Source organism: Juglans microcarpa x Juglans regia, chromosome 6D (genome assembly GCF_004785595.1).
Source record: "Juglans microcarpa x Juglans regia isolate MS1-56 chromosome 6D, Jm3101_v1.0, whole genome shotgun sequence".
In the NCBI taxonomy this organism is placed as follows: Eukaryota; Viridiplantae; Streptophyta; class Magnoliopsida; order Fagales; family Juglandaceae; genus Juglans; species Juglans microcarpa x Juglans regia.
In genome coordinates this window covers 31,263,048-31,288,942 of record NC_054604.1, presented here as the reverse complement: position 1 = coordinate 31,288,942, position 25,895 = coordinate 31,263,048, and the positions used below count along the sequence as shown (strand labels likewise).

General features: G+C 33.4%; 4 protein-coding genes across 8 annotated transcripts; 1 reads left to right on the top strand and 3 right to left on the bottom strand.

Moving 5' to 3' along the window:
- Positions 1-1,507: 1,507 nt before the first annotated feature.
- On the bottom strand, positions 1,508-8,248 carry LOC121268787 (probable pectate lyase 4). The gene is made up of 5 exons (XM_041173050.1): positions 8,227-8,248; positions 3,364-3,791; positions 2,696-3,051; positions 2,397-2,532; positions 1,508-1,735 (listed from the first exon to the last, which is right to left on the bottom strand). Exons 2-5 carry the CDS (start codon positions 3,760-3,762, stop codon positions 1,508-1,510), a joined length of 1,119 nt encoding a protein of 372 aa, XP_041028984.1. The 5' UTR covers positions 3,763-3,791; positions 8,227-8,248.
- On the bottom strand, positions 6,111-10,032 carry LOC121268786 (putative pre-16S rRNA nuclease). 2 transcript variants are annotated; one of them, XM_041173049.1, is made up of 7 exons: positions 9,712-10,005; positions 9,166-9,359; positions 8,434-8,491; positions 8,027-8,095; positions 7,854-7,949; positions 6,752-6,841; positions 6,111-6,296 (listed from the first exon to the last, which is right to left on the bottom strand). In XM_041173049.1, the coding sequence occupies exons 2-7, from the start codon at positions 9,312-9,314 to the stop codon at positions 6,246-6,248; spliced, it is 513 nt and encodes a 170-aa protein (XP_041028983.1). In that variant the 5' UTR covers positions 9,315-9,359; positions 9,712-10,005; the 3' UTR covers positions 6,111-6,245. The 2 variants fall into 2 exon arrangements, with proteins under 2 accessions (XP_041028983.1, XP_041028982.1); XM_041173048.1 differs by having other exon boundaries at positions 9,166-10,032.
- Positions 10,033-12,823: 2,791 nt separating this feature from the next.
- LOC121268784 (serine/threonine-protein kinase BSK7-like) lies at positions 12,824-20,603 on the top strand. 4 transcript variants are annotated; one of them, XM_041173046.1, is made up of 12 exons: positions 12,824-13,160; positions 13,250-13,424; positions 13,742-13,841; positions 13,925-14,145; positions 14,997-15,132; positions 15,947-16,080; positions 16,180-16,285; positions 16,737-16,822; positions 17,912-18,100; positions 18,542-18,694; positions 19,357-19,443; positions 19,835-20,603. In XM_041173046.1, the coding sequence occupies exons 3-12, from the start codon at positions 13,760-13,762 to the stop codon at positions 20,078-20,080; spliced, it is 1,440 nt and encodes a 479-aa protein (XP_041028980.1). In that variant the 5' UTR covers positions 12,824-13,160; positions 13,250-13,424; positions 13,742-13,759; the 3' UTR covers positions 20,081-20,603. The 4 variants fall into 4 exon arrangements, with proteins under 4 accessions (XP_041028980.1, XP_041028978.1, XP_041028976.1 ...); XM_041173044.1 differs by having other exon boundaries at positions 12,825-13,160; positions 13,250-13,430; positions 19,330-19,443; XM_041173042.1 differs by having other exon boundaries at positions 12,826-13,160; positions 19,330-19,443.
- A 240-nt stretch (positions 20,604-20,843) lies between these two features.
- Positions 20,844-24,329, bottom strand: LOC121268785 (tubulin beta chain-like). The gene is made up of 3 exons (XM_041173047.1): positions 23,727-24,329; positions 23,269-23,538; positions 20,844-21,754 (listed from the first exon to the last, which is right to left on the bottom strand). The coding sequence occupies exons 1-3, from the start codon at positions 24,118-24,120 to the stop codon at positions 21,087-21,089; spliced, it is 1,332 nt and encodes a 443-aa protein (XP_041028981.1). The 5' UTR covers positions 24,121-24,329; the 3' UTR covers positions 20,844-21,086.
- Between the last annotated feature and the right edge of the window lie 1,566 nt (positions 24,330-25,895).

Here is a 25,895-nt window from a genome sequence, read left to right as displayed (position 1 = left end):
TATTAATAACTATTAAATAAAATAAAAAAATTAAATACAAAATAAGTAGAAAATAAACAGTGAGAGGGTATTAACCTTGTCATTTTCTTTTTACAAGTCGTAAGTACTGAGTTAAGGTTTTTTTCTAGTTTTCTTAAGATATAAAAATAAGTTTATTATAAAAATATATCTTTCTTTTTTTAATATTTACTTAATTTTCTTGAAGAAAAAGTTAAATTGACACGTGGTGATCTATAATTGGATGTATATTTAGGCCATGTTTGGATGCATAAACATTTTCAATTCATATCATTTTATTATTATAATTTTTTCTAATTTATATACAAAATATAATAAAAAAAAATTAATTTTTTAAATTTTAAAATAATAATAATATTAAAAAAATAATATTTTATTTATCTTATTTAAAATTATTTTATTTCATCTCACTATCCAAACATCAACTAAACTCATACTGGGCTATTGCTAAAAAGAAGTGGACGGGTTTAAATAGTGCGAATCTGCGATTTTGTTCAACAAGACCTTTTTTTCTCTCTAATTTTGCATCTCCAGTGCTCTCTAGCATTTTGGTTCGGATATTTAGAATATTTTAATATATTTTTAAATAATAATAAAATAATTTGAGTTAAAATATTTTATTAAATTTTAAAAAATGATAGAAAAAAAACTAAATAAAAATATTATAAAATAAATAAATTGTTTGAATATAATTTTTATTTAAATTTTGAAAAAGTAATATTGAGAGTCGGAGAAAGTTGTAATGATTATATAATAATTACATAAAAAAGTTAAATATTTGAAATTAAAAATATTTTGTAATATTTGAATATTTGGACATAAAATATTGAAAAATATTTTAGAATAGTTGTATTACCAAACAAATCTTAATTCTCTTGGTCTTATCCATGTCATAAAGTGGCACTATTATGAGGTCTTATGTAAAACTTCCAAAATATATGATCAACCCTATAATTTTTTTGTCACTATTTAGATCAAAAGATATTGAAATATATATTATCTCATTTAGACACATCATTTTACATAAAGTTTAAGTACTATATATTATTGTTGAGTTTCAATTTGCATTCAACAAATATTACAGGGAAAAAAAAAAAAACATAGGCATGCCAAGCCAACAATATTGAATATAAATAATGTCAAATCATACAAATTATATAGTTTGAAATATTATACAAGAAAGTTGTGCATTGATATCGTTTAATGTGATCTATCAAATTTATTTTATAAAATAAAAAAATAAAAATAAAAAACGTTTAGATTCAGAGATAAGATAAGATAAATCGATATGGTTTGTGAATAGTAATAAGATTTATAAGTTGAAATTTGTGAATAGTAATAAAATGAGATAAGTTGATCTCTCAATCCAAACCGACTTATAATTTAACGTACCACGTTAAGGCATATTAATATGCAGACTTTATTGTCTAATATTTTTGTGTAGATCAAAGTATTTCTCATATTATACATTTATATATAATATATCGAGTCAGCATCTAGAGCGTCGGGTACATCGCAAAGCACCGGATGATTTTGTCAAAGACCTCACAGATCTAGAATCTGCAACTTGGAAAGCTTGTTCTCGGTTATAGCGCGGGGCAGCCCCGCCACCACTGGAGTGATCGAAAGAAGCTCCATTTTCAAAAGCATCCCCCACTGAGTAGAATTTGCAGGATCCTGCTTTTTTCCCCTGCCCGCAGCTCTTTCTCCACGTCACCTGTTTCAACATGCATTTAATTAATTAATTTCCGTTGCATGCATGCATGAGTGCTGGCTAGCTTTACATATAACGTGGACGGAGTAATCAATGATCACTTCATTAATCATGTGTACGCGATCAGTGACGCGCGGAGTGATCGATTCATTCCATTCCATATCCCACAACAACAATAAACAAATAACTGTTGGATTTATAAGATAATAATTCACCAGTATATTTGTGAGAATTTCATACAAGAAATTCTTAATTTTAACTTCTAAACCGTTGGGTACCATTCATGTCTTATATAGATAGTTTTTATAAATTTAAGATTCACATAAAAAAATTATTTTTTAACAGTAAACCCTATTATTTTTAAAAAAAAATACGTAGCATTTATACATTCTAAGACTCATCTATGTATCTAACATTAATAATCTTCTATCACTCTTGTATGATTTCTTACTTTGTTTTTATGTTGATAGACAACATCATCATGTTCCTTAATGATTAATACATATTTATTATACTATATATAATAACTATATGGTATAATATTTATTATATATATTCCTTAATGATTATAAAACTATGTTCCAATATATACATAATTTCTATTTATATATATATATATATATATATATATTCATTCTTATTACTTAGGATGCATTGAAATTACCTCCTTGTTCCCAGCTTTTGGTGCAATAAAAAGGTTGGCTTGACTCTTGACGCTCGGATTCGTGCTTCCCCCAATGGCGTACTGCATCCATCCCTGGTAAAAGTTGTTCACCACATGTGCATATCCATGGCGGATCCTGCATGCATGCAAAATAGTTTTATCTTGTAAATAAGCTGCGCGCTAGCAAACTGGTAATTTTTACGTCCGTCGCTTCCAAAATATATAATATGAGAATATTGATAAATAATTTGTATTTTAGATCGAGTAAATTAAAATAATATGCATGCGTAGCTAGGTACCTTGGCATCCTTTGGTTGCAATTAGGTCCAAAATGGTTGTAGATAAGAGTAACCTTCATGTTCTTGTCCCGCAAGAACCCGTCATCGTGCCCAAGAAGGATGACCTTGTCCTGGTCTCTGAACCAGTTATTGGAGATTGTTATATCTGTGGAACCTCGTGTCACATCCAGGAGACCGTCCTCGCACGCATACAGTGTATTATGGTCTAGCCACACCTTTGATGCTGTAACCAATCTGATTGCATCTCCATCCATCGGACCTATTGGCAATATCTTTGAGTCTGGACCCATCACTGAGCTTGGTGCTTGGGACCGGCAATGGTGGATCCGAAGGCCATGAATGATTATGTTGCTTGCCTGATTGATGATGATCAACGTTAAAAGATCATAATACTAATAATATGATAGCAGCTCTTTCTCTTTTGATAGCTTTACTTATATCTATCCGTATTCAATAATACTTTAACATCATATTAATAAAGAGTTTTGAATTCGAATCCCGATCACTCTAAATTTCAGCTCATTTCATTATATATTAATTCTATATCAAGGAAAAATTTAGCCCGCAAAGTGATCTAGCACACACCTCAGCTAAAAAAAGCTAAAATGTAATGAACTATTAGACTAAATCCTGAAATAAAGGGGTCGATAAACTTCCTACGTACGTACCTTATAGATCATCAAGCATGCTTTACCCGCAATGTGAACTTCAACACCTCGACCATCAATGGCTGTGAAACTACCAATGAGAAGTGGTTTTTCAAGTTGGATGCGCATGTTCCTTCGGAATGTGATCCATTTTTTCCCTCTGAGCATGGTTACTCCATATCTTAGGGTCCCCGGCTTGGGCTTTAGCGGGTTGTCGCTCGGATCAGTTACCACGTATCGTGTGAGGCCCTTTCCAATATTATTAGTCATCTTCCCTGCATAACCCACTGAGCATGTCGCAAGTTGCGGCCTGTTCCTTCTCCAATCCGGGTTCCATCTCCAGCACCGATCAATCACGTTCATTTCCAAGCTATCGATCTTCGTTTTCTTAGCAACACTAGCAGTAGGAGCGAAGAACATGACAATGACTAGAAGCAATGCAAAGCGCCTGCAGAGAATGGCAGTCTCGTTTCCTCGCAAATTAGCCATGGTTATCATGTGCATCAATATCCACTAAATCAGAGGTGAATATTGCAAATAATTGGAGTGAAGGGAGATATATTTATTGGCATGAGCAGAGTGTAGTGGCCAGTAATGCTTAAGATTATGTTTGTTTGGGTGGTTTTAACGTAGCAGCTGAGGAGCTAGTGTATTTGGACATAAACGATAGTGTTGATCAGGGCCTCAAGTTCTTTGTACAGATTTAGTTAGCAGCATTTGAGCATGGCAGCCAGATGAAAGATGGTTTTGTCATTGCTGGAATAAAGGATGCCGAAGATTTAGAACCGGCACCTACAAATATAGGAATAGTTACAGTTGGCTATCTCCGAAATATGGGTTTCTGCATGCCATGCATGATTATGAAATGGTTATAATTTCTTTCACAAGTGATTTATAAGAAAATTGCTATTTGTAGCTGGTGATGATCATCAAATGGTTTTATTTTATTTTATTTTATTATATGGGTATCATGGAAGATTAGTGCTCACCCACCGCGAGGGTGTAGTCCAAGGATCGATCTCGAAAAGTTCAAATGATTTTTTTTTATAGCCTCAAATATTTAAAAAAAAAAAATTATAATATTATTAAAAAATACTTCTTTCATCACATGCTAGTTTGTTACACAAAATCAAACTATCTCATCTCATATAATTATTATAACTTTCTCAAACTCCTACATAAAATATAATAAATAATTTAAATTTTTAAAATTTTAAAATAAAAATTATATTAAAAAATTATATTATAATAATATTTTATTTAAATTTTAATAAAAGATTTTATCTCATCTAATTTAAAGCATAAGTAAATAAGAAAAAAAATCCAAAAAAAAATCGGGGCAACGTGGGACCTAACTCTCGGTAGCTCTATAATTTTTCACCGCGGTGGATTTCAATAATTAGTAGTTATCTTTGCGTCATGATTATGAAATCGTTTCTATTACTAGTAGCTGGAGATTCTAAGGCTAAAAGTAGAAAAAGATGGCCAAATGATATATTTTTTATAATATTTATTGTTGTTTGCGTGGGTCTACAAGCATATTAGGCTCCATTTGTATATATATATATATATATATATATAAAAGAATTATTTTATCTCTTCTCAATATTATAATTTTTTAAAATTTTAAAATAATAATAATATTAAAAATTAATATTTTAATAATATTTTATTTAACTTTTAACTTTCATCTCACCTCATCTCATTTTATTATCCGAAGATCACCCAATAGTTGGTTGGAGTATATACACACAGATCATAGCCCATGGCTATTGCGTCGATTTACAAGCATCACTCAATTTAATTAGTCAAGTCTCCTGGTATCGAATAATTTTTTTTTTTTTTTTACATGTAATTTGAGAGATCACATCTTTTACCTATAAATTATTATTTGATTTTTACTTTGCATACGAAATTATCAAGAGTTTCAATTTTAAATTGAAACATAGGTTTTAGATGTCAAATAAGCTTTGATAGTTTAGGATAAAAAATGAAAAAATAAAAAATAAAGATCGATAGTTTATGTTTGAAAAGTACATTATCCAATAAACATGTGTGAACATGTAAGGATGATAAGTAGAATTTTTCATATTTATTAAGGAGCTTTGTTACATATCATCCACCGCCACACACCAAACATGTTTTAATTTTTTAAAATTTTTATTTATTTTATATCAATTAAACTAATTGAATTATTCTACACATCATCCCTACATCACATATTTATTAAGAGAGAGAGAGAAAAAAAAAAGAAGAAGAAGAAGATAAAAAAAAATATATGTAATGTATGGTGTAAAAATAGTAAGTAGAATTATTCATGGTAGAAATTTTCTTATTCTTTACGAAGAAGTTCTTGGTTTTTGTTACTTGAATTAGAAATAGATGACGAATCTAAGGGTGGTCCTCGCAGCGACATCCCGTATTGGCAGCCCGATTCTAAACTGCGCATGCCACAGATAGTCTCCTCCCCTCCCCTACTTTTTTTTTTTTTTTTTTTTCAGCTTGGTATTTTTAATATATTTTTATAATTATAATTTTAAAGTGTTATACGATTTAATTATTTCTCACTGTTTTCATATTTTATTTTAATTTTTGAAAAAAAAAATATTGGTGCTAGTAGAACTACATTGGCATACGTTTGGGGAGAAGCTTATAATATATATATATATATATATATATATATAAATATATATGCCCATACCTGCACATGAAATGGTATAATTCAATAGCAAAATATGCGAAGAACTCGAAGGGTGGAAAGATTTGAATGATCCACGCGGTTTTGTATCCATCTTCACTACACTAGATGTTCGATAAGTTAGCAGTTTGTTATGAGTACATGCAGTATTCATGTACATTTGTCCATGAAAATAACAATACAATCATATCCATTTGGAAACATCTTACTCTGCCGCTTCCAACTTCATCTTCCTGTTAAAATAATCTAGGTACCCCTGCATAACCAAAAACGCCAACATATAAGTAGATGCCATCACTACATTTTAAATAAACGACTGATCTTCTTAAATTAACTTAAAATTATTTTTTTAAAACTTGCATAAATACCCTCGGACGTTGTCTATTTAATTTCAGAATATCATAAAAATCCTGAATGATGAAAGTTCTAAAAGCAAGATATGAAAAACTTTCATCATGATAAAGTTCTCTCTCAGCCGGATTACAAGTTACAATGACTGTTAATATGTAAGTCTCTACCCTACCAGGGCAAATATTGAATGTATATGTAATTTATAATGACTATTAATACAGCTTATAGATGAGTCCATTGTGCTTTATATAGGAATTGAAGGGAGCCTGTGTGTTTTACATCGATGACTTGTGTGTCAAATATGTAAAACATACTGAACCAATTGATTTTTATGAAGCATTTGAGAATAATGATCATTACCTGGAGTATTCCAGCAGCAGCAAACTTGTCAATTGTTGTCTTTGCGATAACTGGATGCAAATCCAGAGGCTTTAACAGAAAGTCCACGCTCTGAAAACGGTAAAATGAACTTTAATTAACTGCATGTTTGGGATTGCGGAAGGAATTATAGCTTATAGCTTTAGGGCTTAAAGCTTATAACTTAAGTAATAAATTCTATTATAAAAAAGTTATTTACTGTTTGGTAACCATATGTTTAAAGTATTTTCAAACATGTTACGTTTGTTTAGAAACAAATTTAAAAAGTGATTTATGAGGTAGAAATAACGATTATTTGAATTTTCAAAGATTATGACAATATCCTTGAAAGTTTGAAAGTTGTAATTATCTTAAAATTGTATGAGTATTTTCGTCCATTGACAGTCTTTTTAAAATTCGAATTACGTTCTGCATTATCCGGAAAAGCACGTTTGAGGAAAAACACAAAAATAATGTTTTTCCTCAAACATACTTTTTAGCTTATTTGAGATTAAAAGCACTTTAATATGTAACACCCAAACAATCTAATTTTTTTCATTAAAGAGTTTTTAAGGCTATTTAAGCACTTTTTAAGACTCCTACGGGAACCCAAATAGGCACTATTTGACATTAAGCTAAAAGTGAGATCCAGAATATGTCATAATAATTTTCCAATTTTGGTTGGCAGTTTAATTACCATATACTAGGCAAAGACTGGGTTTTCAATAGCCAGTCAAATAATACTCAACTCTATCCACCTAAAATCACATTTTGGTCAGCTATGGATCCCCCATCAACTAATCAGGATCAGGCACGACTTCTTTTCTGCTCCTATCTAAAATCACACTCTTTGACTTATCCTTCTTCAAACTCTGAGGGTATTGTCCAGGTATCACGACGCTTCCAACAGTTCAGCAAGGAAAATTAGAACCCTCATGTAATAATCATGCCAGTGGATTGACGCAAGGTACCATCTAGGTGCTATCAATAGATTGATTAAAAGCATGTGCTCTATATAGACAGCAATGCTCATATCAGGAATATAAATACTTACTAAAAAAAAAAAAAACTTCCTCTAATAACCAATATAGATATATGAACCTACCTTTGATGAAAAATTCTCGTCCCAATAAGTATACTTTAAGCATTCAAGTTTCCCCGTTTTGCAGAGATCATCGATGAAAAGCTTCACTTGCACAGTCTGAACAAAGTGGAAAAATAAAATGCAATCAGGAAAAGAACAAGAATCCCTTTTTACGACTCAAGATGAAAACCCACATTGCCATAGCCGTGTATTTTGTTGGAAGTATCGCCGACAATAAACCCCACCAGAGAAAGTTCAGAGATCTGTGTATGAACAGAAGAAGCTGTTATCATTCTGACACTGGACTGAAGACAGCTCAAAGTTCAACATCACACAACATAAATACTCACTGTACCTAGATAGGGAGCTTCAAGCAGTAAGAGAAAGGTTCAAGAGAAAATACTACTTATGATATCATAACAAGAAGATTCAACTTGTTATTCCACAGTAGTTAAATAATCATAGTCCTTTTGATTATATACACTATTATTTAATATAACTTAGAAAATTGTTTCGATTTAAACTCTTCCTCCAAGTTGATAATACTGGCATAAGTCCAACTTAAAAACAAAAATGAAAGGAAATAAAAGACATCACTCACCAGACTCTGAAAGTCACTGATCATTAGATCAATCTTTGGTTGTTTCCTTACCAAGACACTGCAGCACCAAAGATAAAGGACATTTATAACAAGGAAGAAAATGTAATTAAATATTTTTTTAATCCGCATGGGTGTTTGGGAACAGCATCCCAACTAATCTCAAGGGTACACAGGCTTTCGGCAAGGAATTTCCCACAAGTGCACTTCAGATAAATCAAGGGAAAAATCTCCCAGCCCAGCGGCCCTGAGAAATTGTTTGCACCTAAGGGAATTTGAACCTTAGACTTGGGGGAGCATACCTCCAAGCCCAAGGCCTTTACCACTTGAGGCAACCCCTAGGGGTTTAACTAAATATTCAACTAGAAATCTAAAAAAACAATGAAAACGGAGGAGACCTGAAGAGGGATGGGAAATTTAATATCAGGTAGCTCCAATGTGCCAAGGAACAGTAACGAAAATTGGAACTTTAAAATTCAAAAAGCTTCAAATTTTAATGGGCATGCAAAAATTATACAGAAGTCAACACAAGTAGCAGCTTCGAAATTTACTAACCCCAGGTACATAGAAAATAAACCAGACCACACTGTGAAAAATTACCAATGATTCTTTCAAGCACAGTTTCATGGTCTTGTCAGCAAGCAAAAGAAATAGCACAGTTTCATGGTCTTGTCAGCAAGCAAAAGAAATAGCACAGTTTCAAGGTCTTGTCAGCGAGCAAAAGAAATATCATACCTTAGAGGTGAGGCAGTTTTATTATGAGGGTCTGAAACAGCTAGCCCGACATACTTTTCACCCACATCTAAACCAAGCAAACGACCCCGTGTTTCCACGTTCGACTTGACCAGATCACGGAACAAGTTCAACGGTTTCACGTACCTCATCCGATCAGGCGGAGTATCAGACCATTAAACAAAAACCGTTTTACGCTGATTAACAAGACCGAAAATATTACGTGGCCAATGATATTTTATTTCCAGAATGAAACAATTATTATTTTCTTCACCAAGTACACGAGGTTATGAAATCATAACTCAAATGGTACATGCACCACGTTGAGGTTTCTGACACAGAGCAAGCTGAGCCACTTCGTTCTCTATATGTAAGTTTCATTGCAGCATTTTCACGAACACTACATCCACCAAATGCTTTTTATTGCTCCTGCTCTGCCGCCTTTTTACAAACACTTTTTGGAGAACCAAAAGTGTGTGTGTGTGAGAGAGAGAGAGAGAGAGAGAGAGAGAGAGAGAGAGAGAGAGAGGGAGGGAGAGAGAGATTTACGGTTACTATGATAAGAAAAGAAGTGGCGCTCCGCTCCTCCTCGCCGATCACAGACGTTGTGCTGTTGAGAGGCAAAACGGCTCCGACATCGTATTATTCGTGAGGCTTTACATGGCAATGTTCTCGCTGTCGGAAAGAATAAGTCGCTCATGGATCTTCGAACCCATTGACAGAAATCAGAAACTAATGGTGGCCGAAGGCGACGGGCTGTAGCCTGTGAGTCTGTGACGGCCGCACAGAGTGAGAGAGCGGCTGCGTGAGTGTCAGAGTGAGAGAGGAACTGGGGAACTGGGGAAGTGAGGTCGCGGGGGGAGGACGGGTAACCTAAGTCCAACCACACATACCAACGGCGTCGTTACTTCTTAAAAACGACGCCGTTTTAATTAGATTGTGGCAGCATGTTGGAACCGTTTCACCAAACGACGCCGTTTTGAAGTTTTGGACTTGGATGCTGCTGCTGGCCCGTTATATGGTATTGAATTTCACTATTGTCTATATAAGTTAGACGATACACTTTTTATATAAGTATATATATAACCAAACGTGTGGAAATTTATTTATAAAAAAGAATATATATTCTAATTTAGCATGTTATAAAATGTATTTATCTTTGATATGTATTTTATATATATATATATATGAGGGATGCTACTCATCATCTCATATCACATACTTTACATATTTTAAAATTATTTTTTATTTAATTTTATTCTTGTTAAACTAATTGATTTGTTCTACTTATCATTCATATATTACATACTTATTATAAGAATAATGAAAAAAAATTGAAATAAATGAAGTGTATAGTGTGTGAGGATGATAAGTATAATTGTTCTATATTAAATATAATATTAAAAGTAGGTTTATATTAATAACTTAATAGTAATGTTCATGTTTAAAATTAAACCTTTATTTTATATTAATTTCATGTTATAAAATTAAAATTTATATGTATCAAATGTTATATTAATTTTATGTTATTAGATTATTAGACATGAATAATAAGATTTTAAAATTTGATGTTATGTTAATTAGTAATTTAGCATATAATATCTATAATATAATATAAAAAATTATATAAAAATATTTTATATATAATATAAAAAATTAAAAAATATATATTTATGTACCGATACTAAACAGAAACGGTGTTCTAAAATCAAAACTGTAACTGAATCAGATTTGAACCGATTTTGCTAAATAGGAATTAGTACCAAACTAGTTCATTAGTTTCCCTTTTTTTTTAAAGTCCTAATTATCTAATCATTATAACTTTTCCAAACTTTTAAACTAAATACAAAAAATAATTCAACTTTTTTCAAATCTCAAAATAAAAATTATATTCTAATGATATTTTAACTTTATAATATTTTATTCAACTTTTTCTCTCTCATTTCTTAAAATTTCATAAAATATATTAATTCAAATAATTTCATTACTATTTATAAATTATTTCATTATTATTCATATGTTTCTTATCTCATCTTAACATCCAAACGAGTTATACCACACACCATCACATAACATGATTTAATTTATAAGATTCGATTTTTAACATATATATTCCAAATCAAATGATACCATATAGGTGGTGTGTCGTGCAAATGCCTTCAAACAGAATTATTCTTTCTTAAACTCTTTTTTTCGATAAAATCATATCTTAAATTCAACTGGGCAATTATTTATTTAAAAAACTAATTTAAAATTATTTATTACATCCAATATAAAAAACTTGTTTAAAATCATTTTCCTCCAAACATATTCATTATTTTGAAAGATTCCATCACTTTTATAAAATCCCATTAAAAACTACTCACAAAATGTTTTCATTACTATTCATAAAATTTTACATACATATTCCAAGGGTTGTATATTCTGAAAAAGTACACAAAGCGTGTTTATTTTATATTTTAAATTTCAAAATGGCGAAAAGTGTTAGAAGTTAAAGTCCATGTACCATATTACAAGAGCCACCGGTGGTAGCTCCCGGGACTCTTGCTAATATATTTTAGATTTTTTTTTTATATGTATTTTTTGAACACTTTTAAATATTTTTTTAAAAAAAGATTTACACTATTAAAAAATATTTTCTTAATTATTAAATAAAATATAATTAAAAAATAAAAAATATTAGCAAAAGCCCCTAGCAGGAAGAGCAGCATTTTCCTATTACAAAATGATGATAATTTAATGTAAATATAATTTGTCATATGATTTAAGTTTTTAAGCACTACGAATGTTGAATGACAGTTATACTTTGGATTTAAAATGTGTTTGTTAAATCTCATCTTAAATTTGGAAGATTTGTTAAATATGTAGACAAGTCAAGTATACATATTATTTAGAACGATAAAATATAAGAAAATGAAAATGTTTTTTACAATCATTCTCATCTCATCTAATCATTATAATTTTTTAAAATTTTTACATAAAATAAAATAAATAATTTAATATTTATAAATCTTAAAATAAAAATAATTATAAAAAATATTTTATTTAATTTTTAATTTTTACCTCAATTCATCTACGAGACAAATTTTGTGTGGTTTGAAAACTTGCCTTTTTTCTCACGTTAATAGCATCGAATTGAATGCTATCGCATTGCAAGTCCTACGACTATTGTAATCGACTTAACATCAATGTGTAAACGATGTAACGACAACTTTGTTTTTTTTTTTTTTTTTTTTTTTTTTTTTTGTCCACTACTGATGTACATTTTCTATGACTTTCGATGTATTTTTGACTTTCAAGTTGGTTCACATTAAATTGAGAAGATATGAAGCGTATTTGTAACGATAAAAATGATATTTTAAGTATTTTAGTTATTGAATTTATTTAAATTTTATTTGACTTTGAAAAAATATAAAATAATTAATTGTGTATTTTTTTCTTAGTGGTATTTATGTATATAATCAATGAGTCCGTCAACGGATAAAAAATAATTGAGTCATTTATTTATTTTATTTTTTAAAAAAATTAAATATTTATGTATTTTTTGACAATTTGTTATTCTTGTAATTGATAACGGGGGGGGCTTTAGGCGTGAAAAAATTAAAAAGGGAGGGATCATGTCGGTGGAAATAGGAAAACCGAAAACTAAGCACTAGGCTCAGACACAGACAGAGACAGAGACAGACACACGCACGCATCAAACGCATACTCACAGAATTATTATATTTTTATATTCAGTGATATGTACATCTCCAATCCGAATCTCAAAGCTCTCAAATTTCTGATTCACCAAAAATAGACCCCAAGATCTCCGACTCAGATAAAACTCCCACTTCCCGAAACCAGTTTGTTTATGTATATTTGCTAAAACGCGGAAAGAGCAAGAAAAAAATGAAAAATCCGGGCTTGCTTTCCATTCCTTTTGACCCAATCGAGGACGACGAATCGCTTGGTGGTTTTCTCGGGTTCTCAAAGCTGCAATCTTGATTTTTCTTTTGGTGGGGATTCGATACTATTCGGTATGGTACTTTTTCCGCTTTTTGTGATCCTTGATTTGATTAAAAGGTACCTCTTTGATTGGCTCTAGGACGCACGCTTGGTTTTAGTGTTTTTGTTTTTAAGTACTGGGTCGGTGTGCTGGATGTGAACAACAAGGGAGCTTTTGGAGCTTCACGGAGCTGGAGTTGGTCTGAGTTTACAGCTGGCGATTGGGAATCCTGTGAAGCTAAGGTCAAACTAAGTTGACTTCAACTTCAATCGCAGTAAGGGTATTCTTTCTTCAGCTATAATGTTGAATATTCAATCTTGTACTGCTTGTTTATGACTTGGGTGCTCTCGAATCTTTGTTTTGAAATTATTGTTGTTCTTGTTGTATATTGAGCTCATTGTTAGTATTGGTATTTGGTTTCTATTTGAAGCTTTTGAGAGCTTTAAAATGAATCTCGAGTCAGACTTTGGAGTGGGTTTCTTGAAATCTCAAGTTTGAGCTTGTGTGTCAAGCTGGATATAGTCTTTGAGGCATTAAGGATTACGGTTTTGGATAAGAATCGAGGCCTCAAGAATTAATTGGTGTTTGCAGTTAATTTCTGGAATTGGGATGGGTTGTGGCTGTTCCAAGCTCTCGGCGTGTTGTTGGGCTACGGAACAAAACGGACCAGTTGCTGAAACCCACGACGTTGGTAAGTGCTTGTTAAAATACACATATACTTTTCTTTTTTGTAACGGTGCAATAGCAGTGTGTGATTTTTTTGTTTGCTGTCAGAAAATGAGGAGAATAGTGAAGTTGGTCGTTTGCCCGCATTTCATGAATACACGATTGATCAGCTTAGAAACGCTACATCTGGGTTTGCGGTGGAGAATATAGTTTCTGAACATGGGGAAAAGGCTCCAAATGTGGTCTACAAAGGGAAGCTTGAGAATCAAATGCGGGTTGCTATCAAACGATTTAATAGATCAGCTTGGCCTGATGCCCGGCAATTTTTGGTAAGTTTACTACCTGTTGAAAGCCACGCATTATCATTCTTGTTTGCGGGAAAACCTATTGTCCCAATTCGCGTACAGTTCAGAAAACTTGGCCGTGTTCCTTTTTGGCGATTGTATTTACTCACAATTCACAAGAGGTTGCCCAGAGATGATCTTGACCAGGTTCTTGATAATGTTGTATATAGTAATATGATACATCAAATTGTTTGTAACTGCTCAGCCACCCTCCTCACTCCCTCAAAAAAACTGCTATTATTGAGAAAATAATTCTAATAGGACTGTTTCTCTAAAAAGAACAGAAAAATTAAGAAGGGACTGCATATTATGCTCTACCTTTACTATTTTGGTTTGGGGCATACTTATCTAAGAAGAATATTTCAGTTTGGGGCATACGTTATTTCCCCTTAGATTTTAACAGATTTACATGACTTGTTTATCTTGTATACATCTTGTGTCCTTGGGCTATGTCCTTTACATTTTTTTATATAAATATTCAATTACTTCTTGAAAAAAAAAAAAGTAATTTTGCATTTCTGATGCTAGTCTCGTATGATTGTAATTATACGAAACTCATAATCTGGAAATTCAAAGTCGTCTGAGTGTGAAACCCTGATTTCAATTCTTTTAGCAGTTTGAAATACCTAATGAAGTGATAATCCCATGGCCCAATGGCTTAACTAGTCCAGTTAAAACTCTAGTTCGCCCTGTCTATGGTATTTTGTTTGTTGCGAGCATTCTATTCATTATCTTCAGTATACTTATCTTTAGTTTGATGTATAATTCGGAGCCAGTGCATTACTCTTCTTTTGTTGCAATAGTAAGCTCTTTAACTTTGAGTTTTACTACTTTAGGATGAAGCAAGGACTGTTGGTCAGCTCCGGAACCATAGACTGGCAAATTTACTTGGTTGTTGCTGTGAAGGTGATGAGAGGTTACTTGTTGCAGAGTATATGCCCAATGATACATTAGCAAAGCACTTATTTCATTGTAAGTAATAAACTTTTCTTCGGTGTTGTTGCATGAGCTCTCCTCTATATGTAATCCTTTATGATCCAGTAATAACCAAACCCACTATCAATAAGAATTTAAACATTTAAAATAAATTTTTCATTCTATTTTGCAACTACTTGTACAGATGAAGGTGCATAACCTCTTTTGTCTATTTGTCAACACTTGAGTATGTATATTTTCTACTCTCTATAGTAGGTTTGTGTGACTTTGTTAAAGAACCATGGGCTCAAGGTGAGTGGTTGATATATATATATATATATATTTTTTTTATCGGTAAGTGGGTGGTTGATATTGAATGGGCCTTTTGCCTTTTTTCCTTCTTTGGGGAGCGGACGGCAGGCGGTCAAGGAGAGATTGTGGTATTTTCCTTTGACAGATTGATTTGATTGTGAGAAATGCATTTTCATGTGCTCCCTAATGCCCTTTTCTTCTTCACATTTCAATGCTGTCCTATTACTAGTCATGACAAAACCACATGTTACAGCAATAATCATAAGTAAGTTTGTATGAAGGAGCTCAAGAGAGAGGTAGAGTGACTTTCCTGGACTAGTACTTCTGAAGTCCAGTTTCAATTCAAGAAATTATAAAGCTGTCTCTCCATTTTATTTCTTTTGGGGCTTTGTGGTAAAATTTTATTATGTTTCTATGATCTTTTTCCAACTAAGTAATTGAAGCTGATTATGTTTCTAGGCTGCATGCTATTTTTTTTCATTTGCTTGCATTTTCAGTTCAATCATTGGGGCAGGTGAATTCTTTGGAACTTACTGTTGAAATTTGATTACATGATTCAGGGAAACACAACCTATGAAATGGGCAATGCGATTAAGGGTGGCTTTGCATCTTGCGCAAGCTCTAGAATACTGTACAAGCAAAGGACGTGCTCTTTATCATGATCTGAACGCTTATAGAATTGTGTTTGACGATGTCAGTATCTGTTTATCTTATAAGTCACAGTCCATTTATTTTTATTTTTTAGGTAGGGATTTGAAATTTATCATTTTCATTATTGGTGTTATTTCTCAGGATGGCAACCCCAGACTTTCATGTTTTGGTTTGATGAAAAACAGTAGAGATGGGAAAAGTTACAGTACAAACCTGGCATTTACTCCTCCAGAATATTTGCGGACCGGTACTTACCCTCTCACAAAAGACATATGTAAACATGATGATCCTTTTTATTCATTATTTGGCCTATAGGTCAAGTATGATTTGGTTATGAACCTGAATTACCAATTTGATGGAGTCTTATACTAGCCATTTGAGTTATAACTTACACATGCACATAAACTTAGAGAGGGAGGGAGGGAGGGAGGGAGGGAGAGGGAGGTAGAGGCAGAGAGCCATTTATCCCCACATACTTATACCACTGCCCTATGGTCAAAGGTGAAGGCACTTGGTGGCTTCGTACCATATGAAATGAAATGGTTGTTATTTATACACAAGTTTGTTATCTTGTAAAAATAAATAAATTGTTGGGTTTCTTTATCTTTATATACTTATTGATGTCATGAACCTTGTCCACTCTAAAGTTGTCTTAAATAATAATAATAATAATTCATACACCTCATATTTTTCTGTAGGAAGAGTTACACCTGAAAGTGTAATCTATAGCTTTGGCACTCTTTTGCTTGATCTTCTTAGTGGAAAACATATACCTCCAAGTCATGTAAGTCTTCATCTACATTTTGATACAGATACTACTCAGTGCCTTCTGATATCTTTTTTCTTGTATCTTTTTTAACTCACACTTCCATTTCATTTATTGTACCTCACAGAGAGGGAGCTGGTCCATATTTTTCTTTTTGGCTTGCCCCCTTAAGATGTAGTGTAACGACAGCTGCAGGGTACTTGAGAGAGCTGTGTGCTGTATAGCTTGAATAATAATGTATGTGGACGCATATGAAAAGATAACTCAAATAGAAAGAAATTGGTAGCATTATAGAGATATACACTTTTTGGTTACCCTGGCAGAAATGCATATTATTTGTAGACCCTGAGCAAGATTCCAAGCAGTATCGGCTGCATATGTTGAGTAATTCACCTGTTTTTGGTTTGTATTTGATTTGGGTTGGGTACTTAATCACTTGACAGTATTTTTTTTTTTTTTTTTGATAAGTAAGAAGTTTGTTTCATTGATATGAATGATAAATAGGCATAGCCCATTACAGAAGAAAACGCCTAAATACATTCTAAAAGTGCTAAATTAAAGATAAAAAATCATGCACATTGTTTCCATTAAGGACAATGGCTGAAAACCATAGGAGTAAAGTGTGGAGAAAAAAATCCTGAAGCTCCGCCATTGTTCGCTCCCTATCTTTAAAGCACTGTGCATTCCTTTCCGTATTAATTGCACCAGTATGCCCTTCACTTTGTAATTTAGTAAATTCCCATGAAGCTTGCCATTTTTCGTGGTGGGTTACTCTGAATTTAATTTACTTCATCTTCTTGTCTCTCATTAATCTTTTGAATCCTGATGTCCGCTCACCTTTGTTCCTTCCTCTCTCCTTCGCCTACTTCTTTTTTTGTTCTTTCTATCCCTAGTAATTGAATACACTTTTTAACTGAAATGAAAGAGCATGGTAGTTCATGGAATGTTGTTTTTCTTATAAGTTGCTTGTTGATTTTTAAGAAGGTTGAAGATGTAAGAGTTCCATTCCTATAAACTCCTGCTTTCATTTTGTTTCTCTCTTTTCCATTTGAGCACGTGGGTATAAATTTTATGTTTTTGCACAACTAATGTTGCATAACTGCTCAGGCACTTGACCTAATACGGGACAGGAATGTTCAAATGCTTACTGATTCTTGTTTGGAAGGCCAATTCTCAAACGATGAGGGGACTGAATTGGTACGGTTAGCTTCAAGATGCTTACAGTATGAGCCCCGAGAGCGTCCAAATCCAACGGCTTTAGTCACTGCTTTGATTCCTCTTCAGAAGGACACTGAGGTTGTTTGCCTTTTGTGTTGAGGAAGTTGCACGTATTATTCTTATTCTTTCTGGAGCTAACACTTCTAAATCCATTCTGTCAAATACCATACCACGTAAAAATAATTTGGTACTTGCACGCTTTAGAACTTAAAAAAAAAAAAAAAAAAGAGAAGAAAATGCAGCCATTTGGATGAAAAGATTTCTGATGAGACTGCAGTTAGGGACATCAGTGAATGCGTGACCACCTGCTTGTGGAGTCTATGCTAAATATTCTTTATTTTATTTTATTTTTTATTTTTTGGAGGGGAGGGGGGGAGGGGGGTGTTCTAGATGATCACATGGCAAGAGAGCTACCCTCTCTCTCTCTCTCTTTGTGAATTTGTTCTTTTAGTTATTTGTGGCATGTTGAAAAGGTACAACTTTATGAGCTCAGACAAACTTTTGGAAATTGTTCTGTAGGTCCCAACGCATGTGTTGATGGGTATACCACATGGTACCGAACCTTTACCTCTATCACCACTTGGTGAAGCTTGCCTAAGAATGGATTTGACTGCCATACATGAAATCTTGGAAAAGATTGGATACAAGGATGATGAGGGTGCTACAACTGAGGTTTGTTTCTTGTGTACTGTACAACGGATTCCTGAATGATCTACATGAATCATTTGGGATTTTAATACTTGTTTCCATGATTAGGAAAATAACTCTTTATTCTGGGATCATGTTAGTATATTGCAAATTCCTGAATGATCTACATGAATCATTTGGGATTTTAATACTTGTTTCCATGATTAGGAAAAGAACTCTTTATTCTGGGATCATGTTACCTATCAAAAAAAGTATTTTGCAAATTCTGTCAGTTTCTGCCATTGCTGCATCAAAATTTCAAATAAACAATTCTGGCTTGAAGTTATATCTTTGTCATTTTTTGCTAATACATGCTCTGATAATTTATTGTGAATTTGGGGGTGTAGAAATATTACAAGAGTTGGTGGGAAACTCGGTATTGAATTGTCACATTATTAAACTGCACAGAATCAGCGGTTATAACTCTCCTCATGATATTTTTTCCAAGGGCAAGTATTTGCTTTACTAGTAACAAAATACAAATTGAGCCGTTGTCCTTGTGAATTTGTGGTTTGTTGAATTTATCCCCTCATGCTTTCTCTGTCAATCGTTTATGGACAAAAATGAAAGATGTGCATATTGGGTCTGCTGATTATTACTGTATTATCTTTCTGATGCAGCTCTCATTCCAAATGTGGACCAACCAGGTGCAGGAAACATTGAACTCAAAAAAGAAGGGTGATGCTGCTTTCCGGCACAAAGATCTCAGGGCTGCCATTGAATGCTACACCCAGGTCGAATGATAAACTGCAACTTTGAGTAGCTTACTTTTCTGAGTGAATATCTACATGGCAGTCTTGTTTCTTGCAGACCTAAATTTTTTCCGTATCCTTTCAGTACAAATTTGCCCATGTTCAAAATTTAAAAAGAAAATGCCAGCACCGCTCATGTTTTGTATCTTTGAAGAAAAAAGATGATTGTGCCAAAAAAAAAAAATCAAAACTAACTTTTTGGATAGAATCATAATGTTGGGGCTCCTCTGTGTGCTTCTGGGTCCATAAAAAAAGTTGGATCCTAAATTTGTTAACAGATTGTGTGCAGTAGGACCGACAAAGCGTCTGCAATTCTGCATCATGATCAGAGCATCTTCAGCATTTTGTTGACAGTTTGTTCATTTAATTGCAGTTCATCAATGTTGGAACCATCCTTTCTCCAACAGTTTTTGCACGCCGAGGTCTATGTTATCTCATGAGTGATATGCCAGAGGAAGCCCTTAATGATGCAGTGCAAGCTCAAGTAATATCACCTGTCTGGCATATTGCTTCCTATTTACAAGCTGCTGCTCTTTCTGCACTGGGAAGGAAGAATGAAGCACAAATAGCCCTGAAAGAAGGATTTGTCCTTGAAAATCAGAGGAACGCAACTGCTTGACATGAATGCTGGTCACTTTTCTGTCTGTTGAATTGCTCTTTTCCTGAAGATGAGCGCATAAAGAGGTCAGACACCAGCATCTCACTTGCGGGACAAAAGTGATCAAAGGTTTCAACAACAACCTGAAGCAGAGCTTAAGGTTGAAAGAAGAGAAATGGTTCCTATCAACTGTTTCATGTCTTGTTCACAATCATCTTGAAGCATTCTTTTGCCACATTATTTGATTGATTGGTTTAGTGAATTGCTGAGGTTTTGAGCTTCCAGGCTTAAGTAATCATAAGCCTGCCTCATTTGCTTTTTACTGACTTTTCAAATACAACGTCGTGGGAAGTAATTAAGATGATAGGATTCAACCGTTTTCTAAGTTGGATTCAAAGAGTGAATGTTAACTGTTGCCATGCTTGTAATTTTATGTACAGTCCAATTGGACCTTTTGGCTGCTCGTGTTGACAAAAATTCTGTTTCTGTACTCTATAAAATGTTCCTTTTTTAATAATAATAATAAAAAAAAATTATTGCTTTATTGTGGATTTTGTCCCCATTTTGGTCATCAAGAGCTTTGAGTGGCCATTAAGTTTGTCTCGTTTGTTTTCATAACTATTCTCATCTCATCTAATCATTACAATTTTTTCAATGACAATGAGTATTAAACTTGAGCTCTACATTCTAATGAAGATTAAACAGACACCTCTTTTATTTTTCTGAAGTTTTGAAATTGCCATAACATTTATAAAGTTCTAGACATGATTGGCAAATATAATCGTGTCAAATGAAGAAATTTATTGAAAATATTCACATACTTCCAAACCTTATACTCGCAATTACAAGATTTTTTTCTCCTTTTTGTCTCTTCAATTACATAAATTACACCAATCATAAATTCACAACATAAGCAGGCAAAAGACGATCTCACCAAAGCATGAGCCCTTTTTCATCACAAAGAAAGCACAAATGCAAACATTATAAGATATAACTCACGACCATGTCCAAAAGAAATACATGCCTTTTAGTTCTCCACCACCTCCTCATCATAATCCTCCTCTTCTGCTGCAGCTGCGTCTTGGTATTGCTGATACTCTGAAACCAAGTCATTCATGTTACTTTCAGCCTCTGTAAACTCCATCTCGTCCATCCCCTCCCCAGTGTACCAATGCAAGAAAGCCTTACGCCTAAACATGACAGTGAATTGCTCCGAAACACGCCTAAACATTTCTTGAATCGAGGTGGAATTCCCCATGAATGTGGAAGACATGCTTAGCCCAGTCGGTGGGATGTCACAAACACTAGATTTAACATTGTTAGGTATCCATTCAACAAAGTAGGAGGAGTTCTTGTTCTGCACATTGATCATCTGCTCATCTACTTCCTTAGTGCTCATTTTGCCACGAAACATTGCCGAGGCTGTTAGATACCTTCCGTGGCGTGGATCAGCGGCACACATCATGTTTTTGGCATCCCACATTTGCTGAGTGAGCTCAGGGATGGTGAGTGCACGATACTGTTGGGAGCCACGGGAAGTTAAAGGTGCAAAACCAACCATGAAGAAGTGGAGGCGTGGGAAAGGGATCAGATTGACAGCTAGTTTGCGAAGATCAGAGTTGAGTTGGCCAGGGAAGCGGAGGCAACACGTTACTCCACTCATAGTTGTTGAGATAAGATGATTGAGATCACCAACTGGGACACAAATATGCATATTAGAGAATGAGGTTTGCTATCCAACTGCCTACACCACACACTATATCTGTTTTAATTTTTTTTTTTTATATATATTTATGCTAAACTAATTGAGTTTTTCTACTCATCATCCACACACCACATACTTAATGAGAAAAAAAAAAGATAAAAAATGACAGCAGGTGTGCTGTGTAAGGACGATTAATAGAATTTTTTTCTAGAGAATTAACATCATTACTAAAGCCTAATGAAGATGTACCTGCATATTTGTAATCTATATATAACATAAATAGTTTTCAAAACAAGAGCTTTGCTTTTCATGTTTAGCCATGCTATCGCATTATTTTTATAAAGCCTAAGGGTTTGCGACCATTTATTGTTTACTAATTTTATTTTATTTTTTTGTACAAGCTAATTTTATTAATATTAAAACTAAAGTTATTAAATGAAAAATAATATATTTAATTATATTAGTAAATTTCATTTAATTTTTGTTTCCTTAACATGGCTCTTTGGTTTTCTCAGTTTATGTATTTTTATTTTCTTAATCAATAGCATCATAAAGCTCATAGATTTTCAAGAAATTTAAAGAGTTCACTAGTATATCTCTTTATAGTCAGAATTACTTTAGCATTCCATATAAAAAGCTAGCAATATATTATTCCCTCTCTATAATCAAGTACTATATAATCAGGTTGTCCATCATCAATTACATATATACAAAAGATCAGATCAGTAAGTTGGAGAGGGAAGTACTTCAAGATCTAAGATGCTAAAACTGATACTCTTCATAGATTTTATTTATTATATAATGATACAGCATGCTAATTAATTACTTGGTTAAACATAATATTTTTTGTTTAATAAATGTAATTAATTTGATGTCTCAACAACTAGCTAGCTAGCTAGAAGAATATATATTAATGCATGCATGCACATTATTGGCCAATTATTGAGGGCATGTTTTAATATATAGATGCATTATTGGTTTTCAGATAGAATATATATAGGAAAAATCTTCTTACAAGCGATTTCGCACATCAAACCGCACATCAATATTAAATGTAATGTATTTTTTTATTTATTTTTGTAATAAAAAAAGTTATGTGAGTATTAATACGCGATTTAGTGCGTCAAACTACTTGTAACTAACAAATCTCATATATATATATATATATATATATATATAAATACTCATAATGGGACCCCAAAAAAGAAAAAAAAAAAAGTGGAGTTATTGACATGACTGATTGCCCTTAGACCTCTTTTAAGTTTAATCTTAGGACTCATCAAGTAGTGCTTATCTTCCCCCGCTGCTGCAAATTTTCACTTATATTATGTAAAATAAAACTCATGAATTTTGTTATACACAGTTATTTTTTTGCATTTTTTATACACTCTACTGATGTGATTGACTAAATAGTTATTTTATATTAAAAAAATAAGGCAACCAATCATATTAATAAAGTGCACAAAATTAATTGTATATAGAATTTTTGAGAGTTTCTGCTTACAGCTTGGATTTGTGAGCTTGAGTGTTCGGAAACAAATGTCGTAGAGGGCTTCGTTGTCGAGGACCATGCACTCGTCAGCATTCTCAACAAGCTGGTGTACAGAGAGGGTTGCATTGTAGGGCTCAACCACGGTATCAGAGACCTTAGGCGAAGGGAACACTGAGAAAGTCAACATCATCCTATCAGGATATTCTTCCCTGATCTTTGATATCAGTAGTGTTCCCATCCCCGAACCTGTCCCACCTCCCAGTGAATGGCAAATCTGGAAACCTGCAATGCATGAAAAAACAGTACTACTTTTGAAGTTTATTATCAAATCATGTCATGTCAACAGTGCAGAGCAAGATGAAAAACTTCTACATGATTCGATCGCAATAGAAAACGTAACATGCATGCTCGCATGACACATTCCAATCCCATTCTAAGGTATAAGAAATTATGACATCATGGTATACTACCTTGTAAGCAGTCGCAATTCTCGGCCTCTCGACGAACGACATCAAGAACCGAATCGATCAACTCAGCCCCCTCAGTGTAATGCCCCTTTGCCCAATTGTTTCCAGCACCATTTTGACCAAAAACAAAGTTATCAGGTCTAAATAGTTTGCCATAAGGACCTGTGCGCAAGCTGTCCATGGTGCCAGGCTCAAGGTCCATTAACACGGCTCTAGGGACGTACCGACCGCCACTTGCTTCATTGTAGTATACATTCACCCTCTCCAGCTGAAGGTGGGAATTCCCAACATAACTTCCTGTGGCATCAATGCCATGTTCATCACACATAACCTCCCAGAATTTGCCACCAATTTGGTTACCACATTGGCCTGCTTGAACGTGAAGGATTTCTCTCATTTTCTTGATGGAATAGTACTGTGTTTGTATGAAACGGGAAATGGGTGTTTCTCTGTGAAGATTTTTGGATAAAAAAAAAAGCTAAAGAAGTGAAGAGAAATATATAGGGCTTTAAGAGGCGGTGAGTCAAAAAGAAATAAATGGTGATGGCCTTTTGTAGGTGCAAGAGAGATGGGAACTTGAAGCTGGAGATGGATATTTCTGTCTGTCTTTCCCAGAAAGAAAATAAATAATAAATAATAATAATAAAAGGTTCAATTAATAATTTCATGTGGGTTTGTTTGGAGGATGCCATGTCAAACTCCAACAAGAGTCGTGAGCTGGATGTTGGGAGGTGACAACAAGCTGGCCTTGTTTCAGCTAAAAATTACCAACCCATCCTCTTTAATTGATTCCCCATCTGTAATTAAGATTTAAGACTCCATAATTTGGTTCTCACCCCTCTTCCTTAATCTCCTTACCTCAATGATTAGACATCATGTTCTCTAATTAATTTTTTTTTTAAAATTATTGATGTATGTAAAAACCTTCCACATCAGCATGCATACAAGTTTTTTTGCCTTTTTTTTTAATGACTATAATAAGTTCGTTCACAAACAAATAATGTATTTATTCTCTTTTTATTTTCTCAAAAAGTAAAATATTCATAAATAAACTTGTAGATTACAAGATACAAGTTCTAATGGAATGAGGGTCCCAAAACTAACAAATACACCACGAAAATAAGAAAAAGGGGATGCAGAGTCAAAAGTTTGGCTCCCACCCATTTCCCACCAGAAAAAGTTGCTTGAAACGGTTTTAATATAGTCTAATAAACAGACTATAATACTGCTGCTAGAAGCCACAATGAAGGGTTGTGCGCTGCATCTTGTTGGTCTGAACTAGCTGGAAGAAATATATTTATTCACTTATTTGTAAATAACACAACTCTAAATCAAAACTTGAGTTATTATTGGTTCATTGAGTTGGAGTTTATTTCTCGTCATCTAATTAATTATATGTTGCTCATGTTGGTGGGTTTTTTCCCCCAACAAACGTAAATTAATTTAGTTGAGAATAGCAGAACTTTTAAACTGTGGAACTGATCTCAAGTTATTTGTTATCCACAATTTTGCATCATCTGGATATGGCAAACACCCTCCCAATAAAAATTTGGCGACATGTAATAGAGAAATGGCGGATATGACAGTTTACCACCCATTTAGAAAGCATATCCATAATAGTCATAACAACAACGTAAGGTGTACATCTCTTTCTAGCATTAACATGAAGGCAAATCATGATTATGGAATTCTCCTTTTGGGAAGTTTATCATTAACTTCAAGGAGTTGTTAATAATGCCAAACATTTTACATGTAATTAGGTACCTCACCACACTTTGCAAACTAAATGCAGAAAATGGATCTTGTTGCAGAAATGGTGAACACATAAAGCAAAGCTATCATTAAAAAATGACCAGTAAAGTTCTAAAGACATTAAAAAAGGGAGTGATCAAGTTGATGCAGATAAGGTGATAAAATATAAAAGATGGCAATTAGACCAAGTCTGTTCATGTCTTTTAGGGAAATATTTAGGTACATATTGGTAATCTATAATAGGGTGAGGACAAGGAGAGCAAGAGAAAGGGAAGCCTCAATTATGGAGGTCATGGGAATCCCCCGTCAGTCCTCAAATGACTTATTTCTTTCTATCCATCTCTTGCCAGCACCCCCACAAGGACTAGTTGGCTACTTGCTGGTGGAATCCAATGTTACACTCCATTGAACTAACCTAAT

Excerpts from the sequence above, each read along its gene's own strand:
- LOC121268787 (XM_041173050.1), bottom strand. The coding sequence starts at position 3,762 with ATGTTCTTCGCTCCTACTGCTAGTGTTGCTAAGAAAACGAAGATCGAT. Across the intron at positions 3,052-3,363 it reads CATGCTTGATGATCTATAAG|GCAAGCAACATAATCATTCA; the intron begins GTACGTACGTAG and ends ATCATCAATCAG. Across the intron at positions 2,533-2,695 it reads TGCAACCAAAGGATGCCAAG|GATCCGCCATGGATATGCAC; the intron begins GTACCTAGCTAC and ends GCATGCATGCAG.
- LOC121268786 (XM_041173048.1), bottom strand. The coding sequence starts at position 9,314 with ATGAGGTACGTGAAACCGTTGAACTTGTTCCGTGATCTGGTCAAGTCG. Across the intron at positions 7,950-8,026 it reads AAATACACGGCTATGGCAAT|ACTGTGCAAGTGAAGCTTTT; the intron begins GTGGGTTTTCAT and ends CACTTTGTTCAG. Across the intron at positions 6,842-7,853 it reads ACGAGAATTTTTCATCAAAG|AGCGTGGACTTTCTGTTAAA; the intron begins GTAGGTTCATAT and ends TACCGTTTTCAG.
- LOC121268784 (XM_041173044.1), top strand. The coding sequence starts at position 13,760 with ATGGGTTGTGGCTGTTCCAAGCTCTCGGCGTGTTGTTGGGCTACGGAA. Across the intron at positions 16,081-16,179 it reads ATAGAATTGTGTTTGACGAT|GATGGCAACCCCAGACTTTC; the intron begins GTCAGTATCTGT and ends GTTATTTCTCAG. Across the intron at positions 19,444-19,834 it reads CCATTGAATGCTACACCCAG|TTCATCAATGTTGGAACCAT; the intron begins GTCGAATGATAA and ends ATTTAATTGCAG.
- LOC121268785 (XM_041173047.1), bottom strand. The coding sequence starts at position 24,120 with ATGAGAGAAATCCTTCACGTTCAAGCAGGCCAATGTGGTAACCAAATT. Across the intron at positions 23,539-23,726 it reads GAATTGCGACTGCTTACAAG|GTTTCCAGATTTGCCATTCA; the intron begins GTAGTATACCAT and ends CATGCATTGCAG. Across the intron at positions 21,755-23,268 it reads CAAGCTCACAAATCCAAGCT|TTGGTGATCTCAATCATCTT; the intron begins GTAAGCAGAAAC and ends TTTGTGTCCCAG.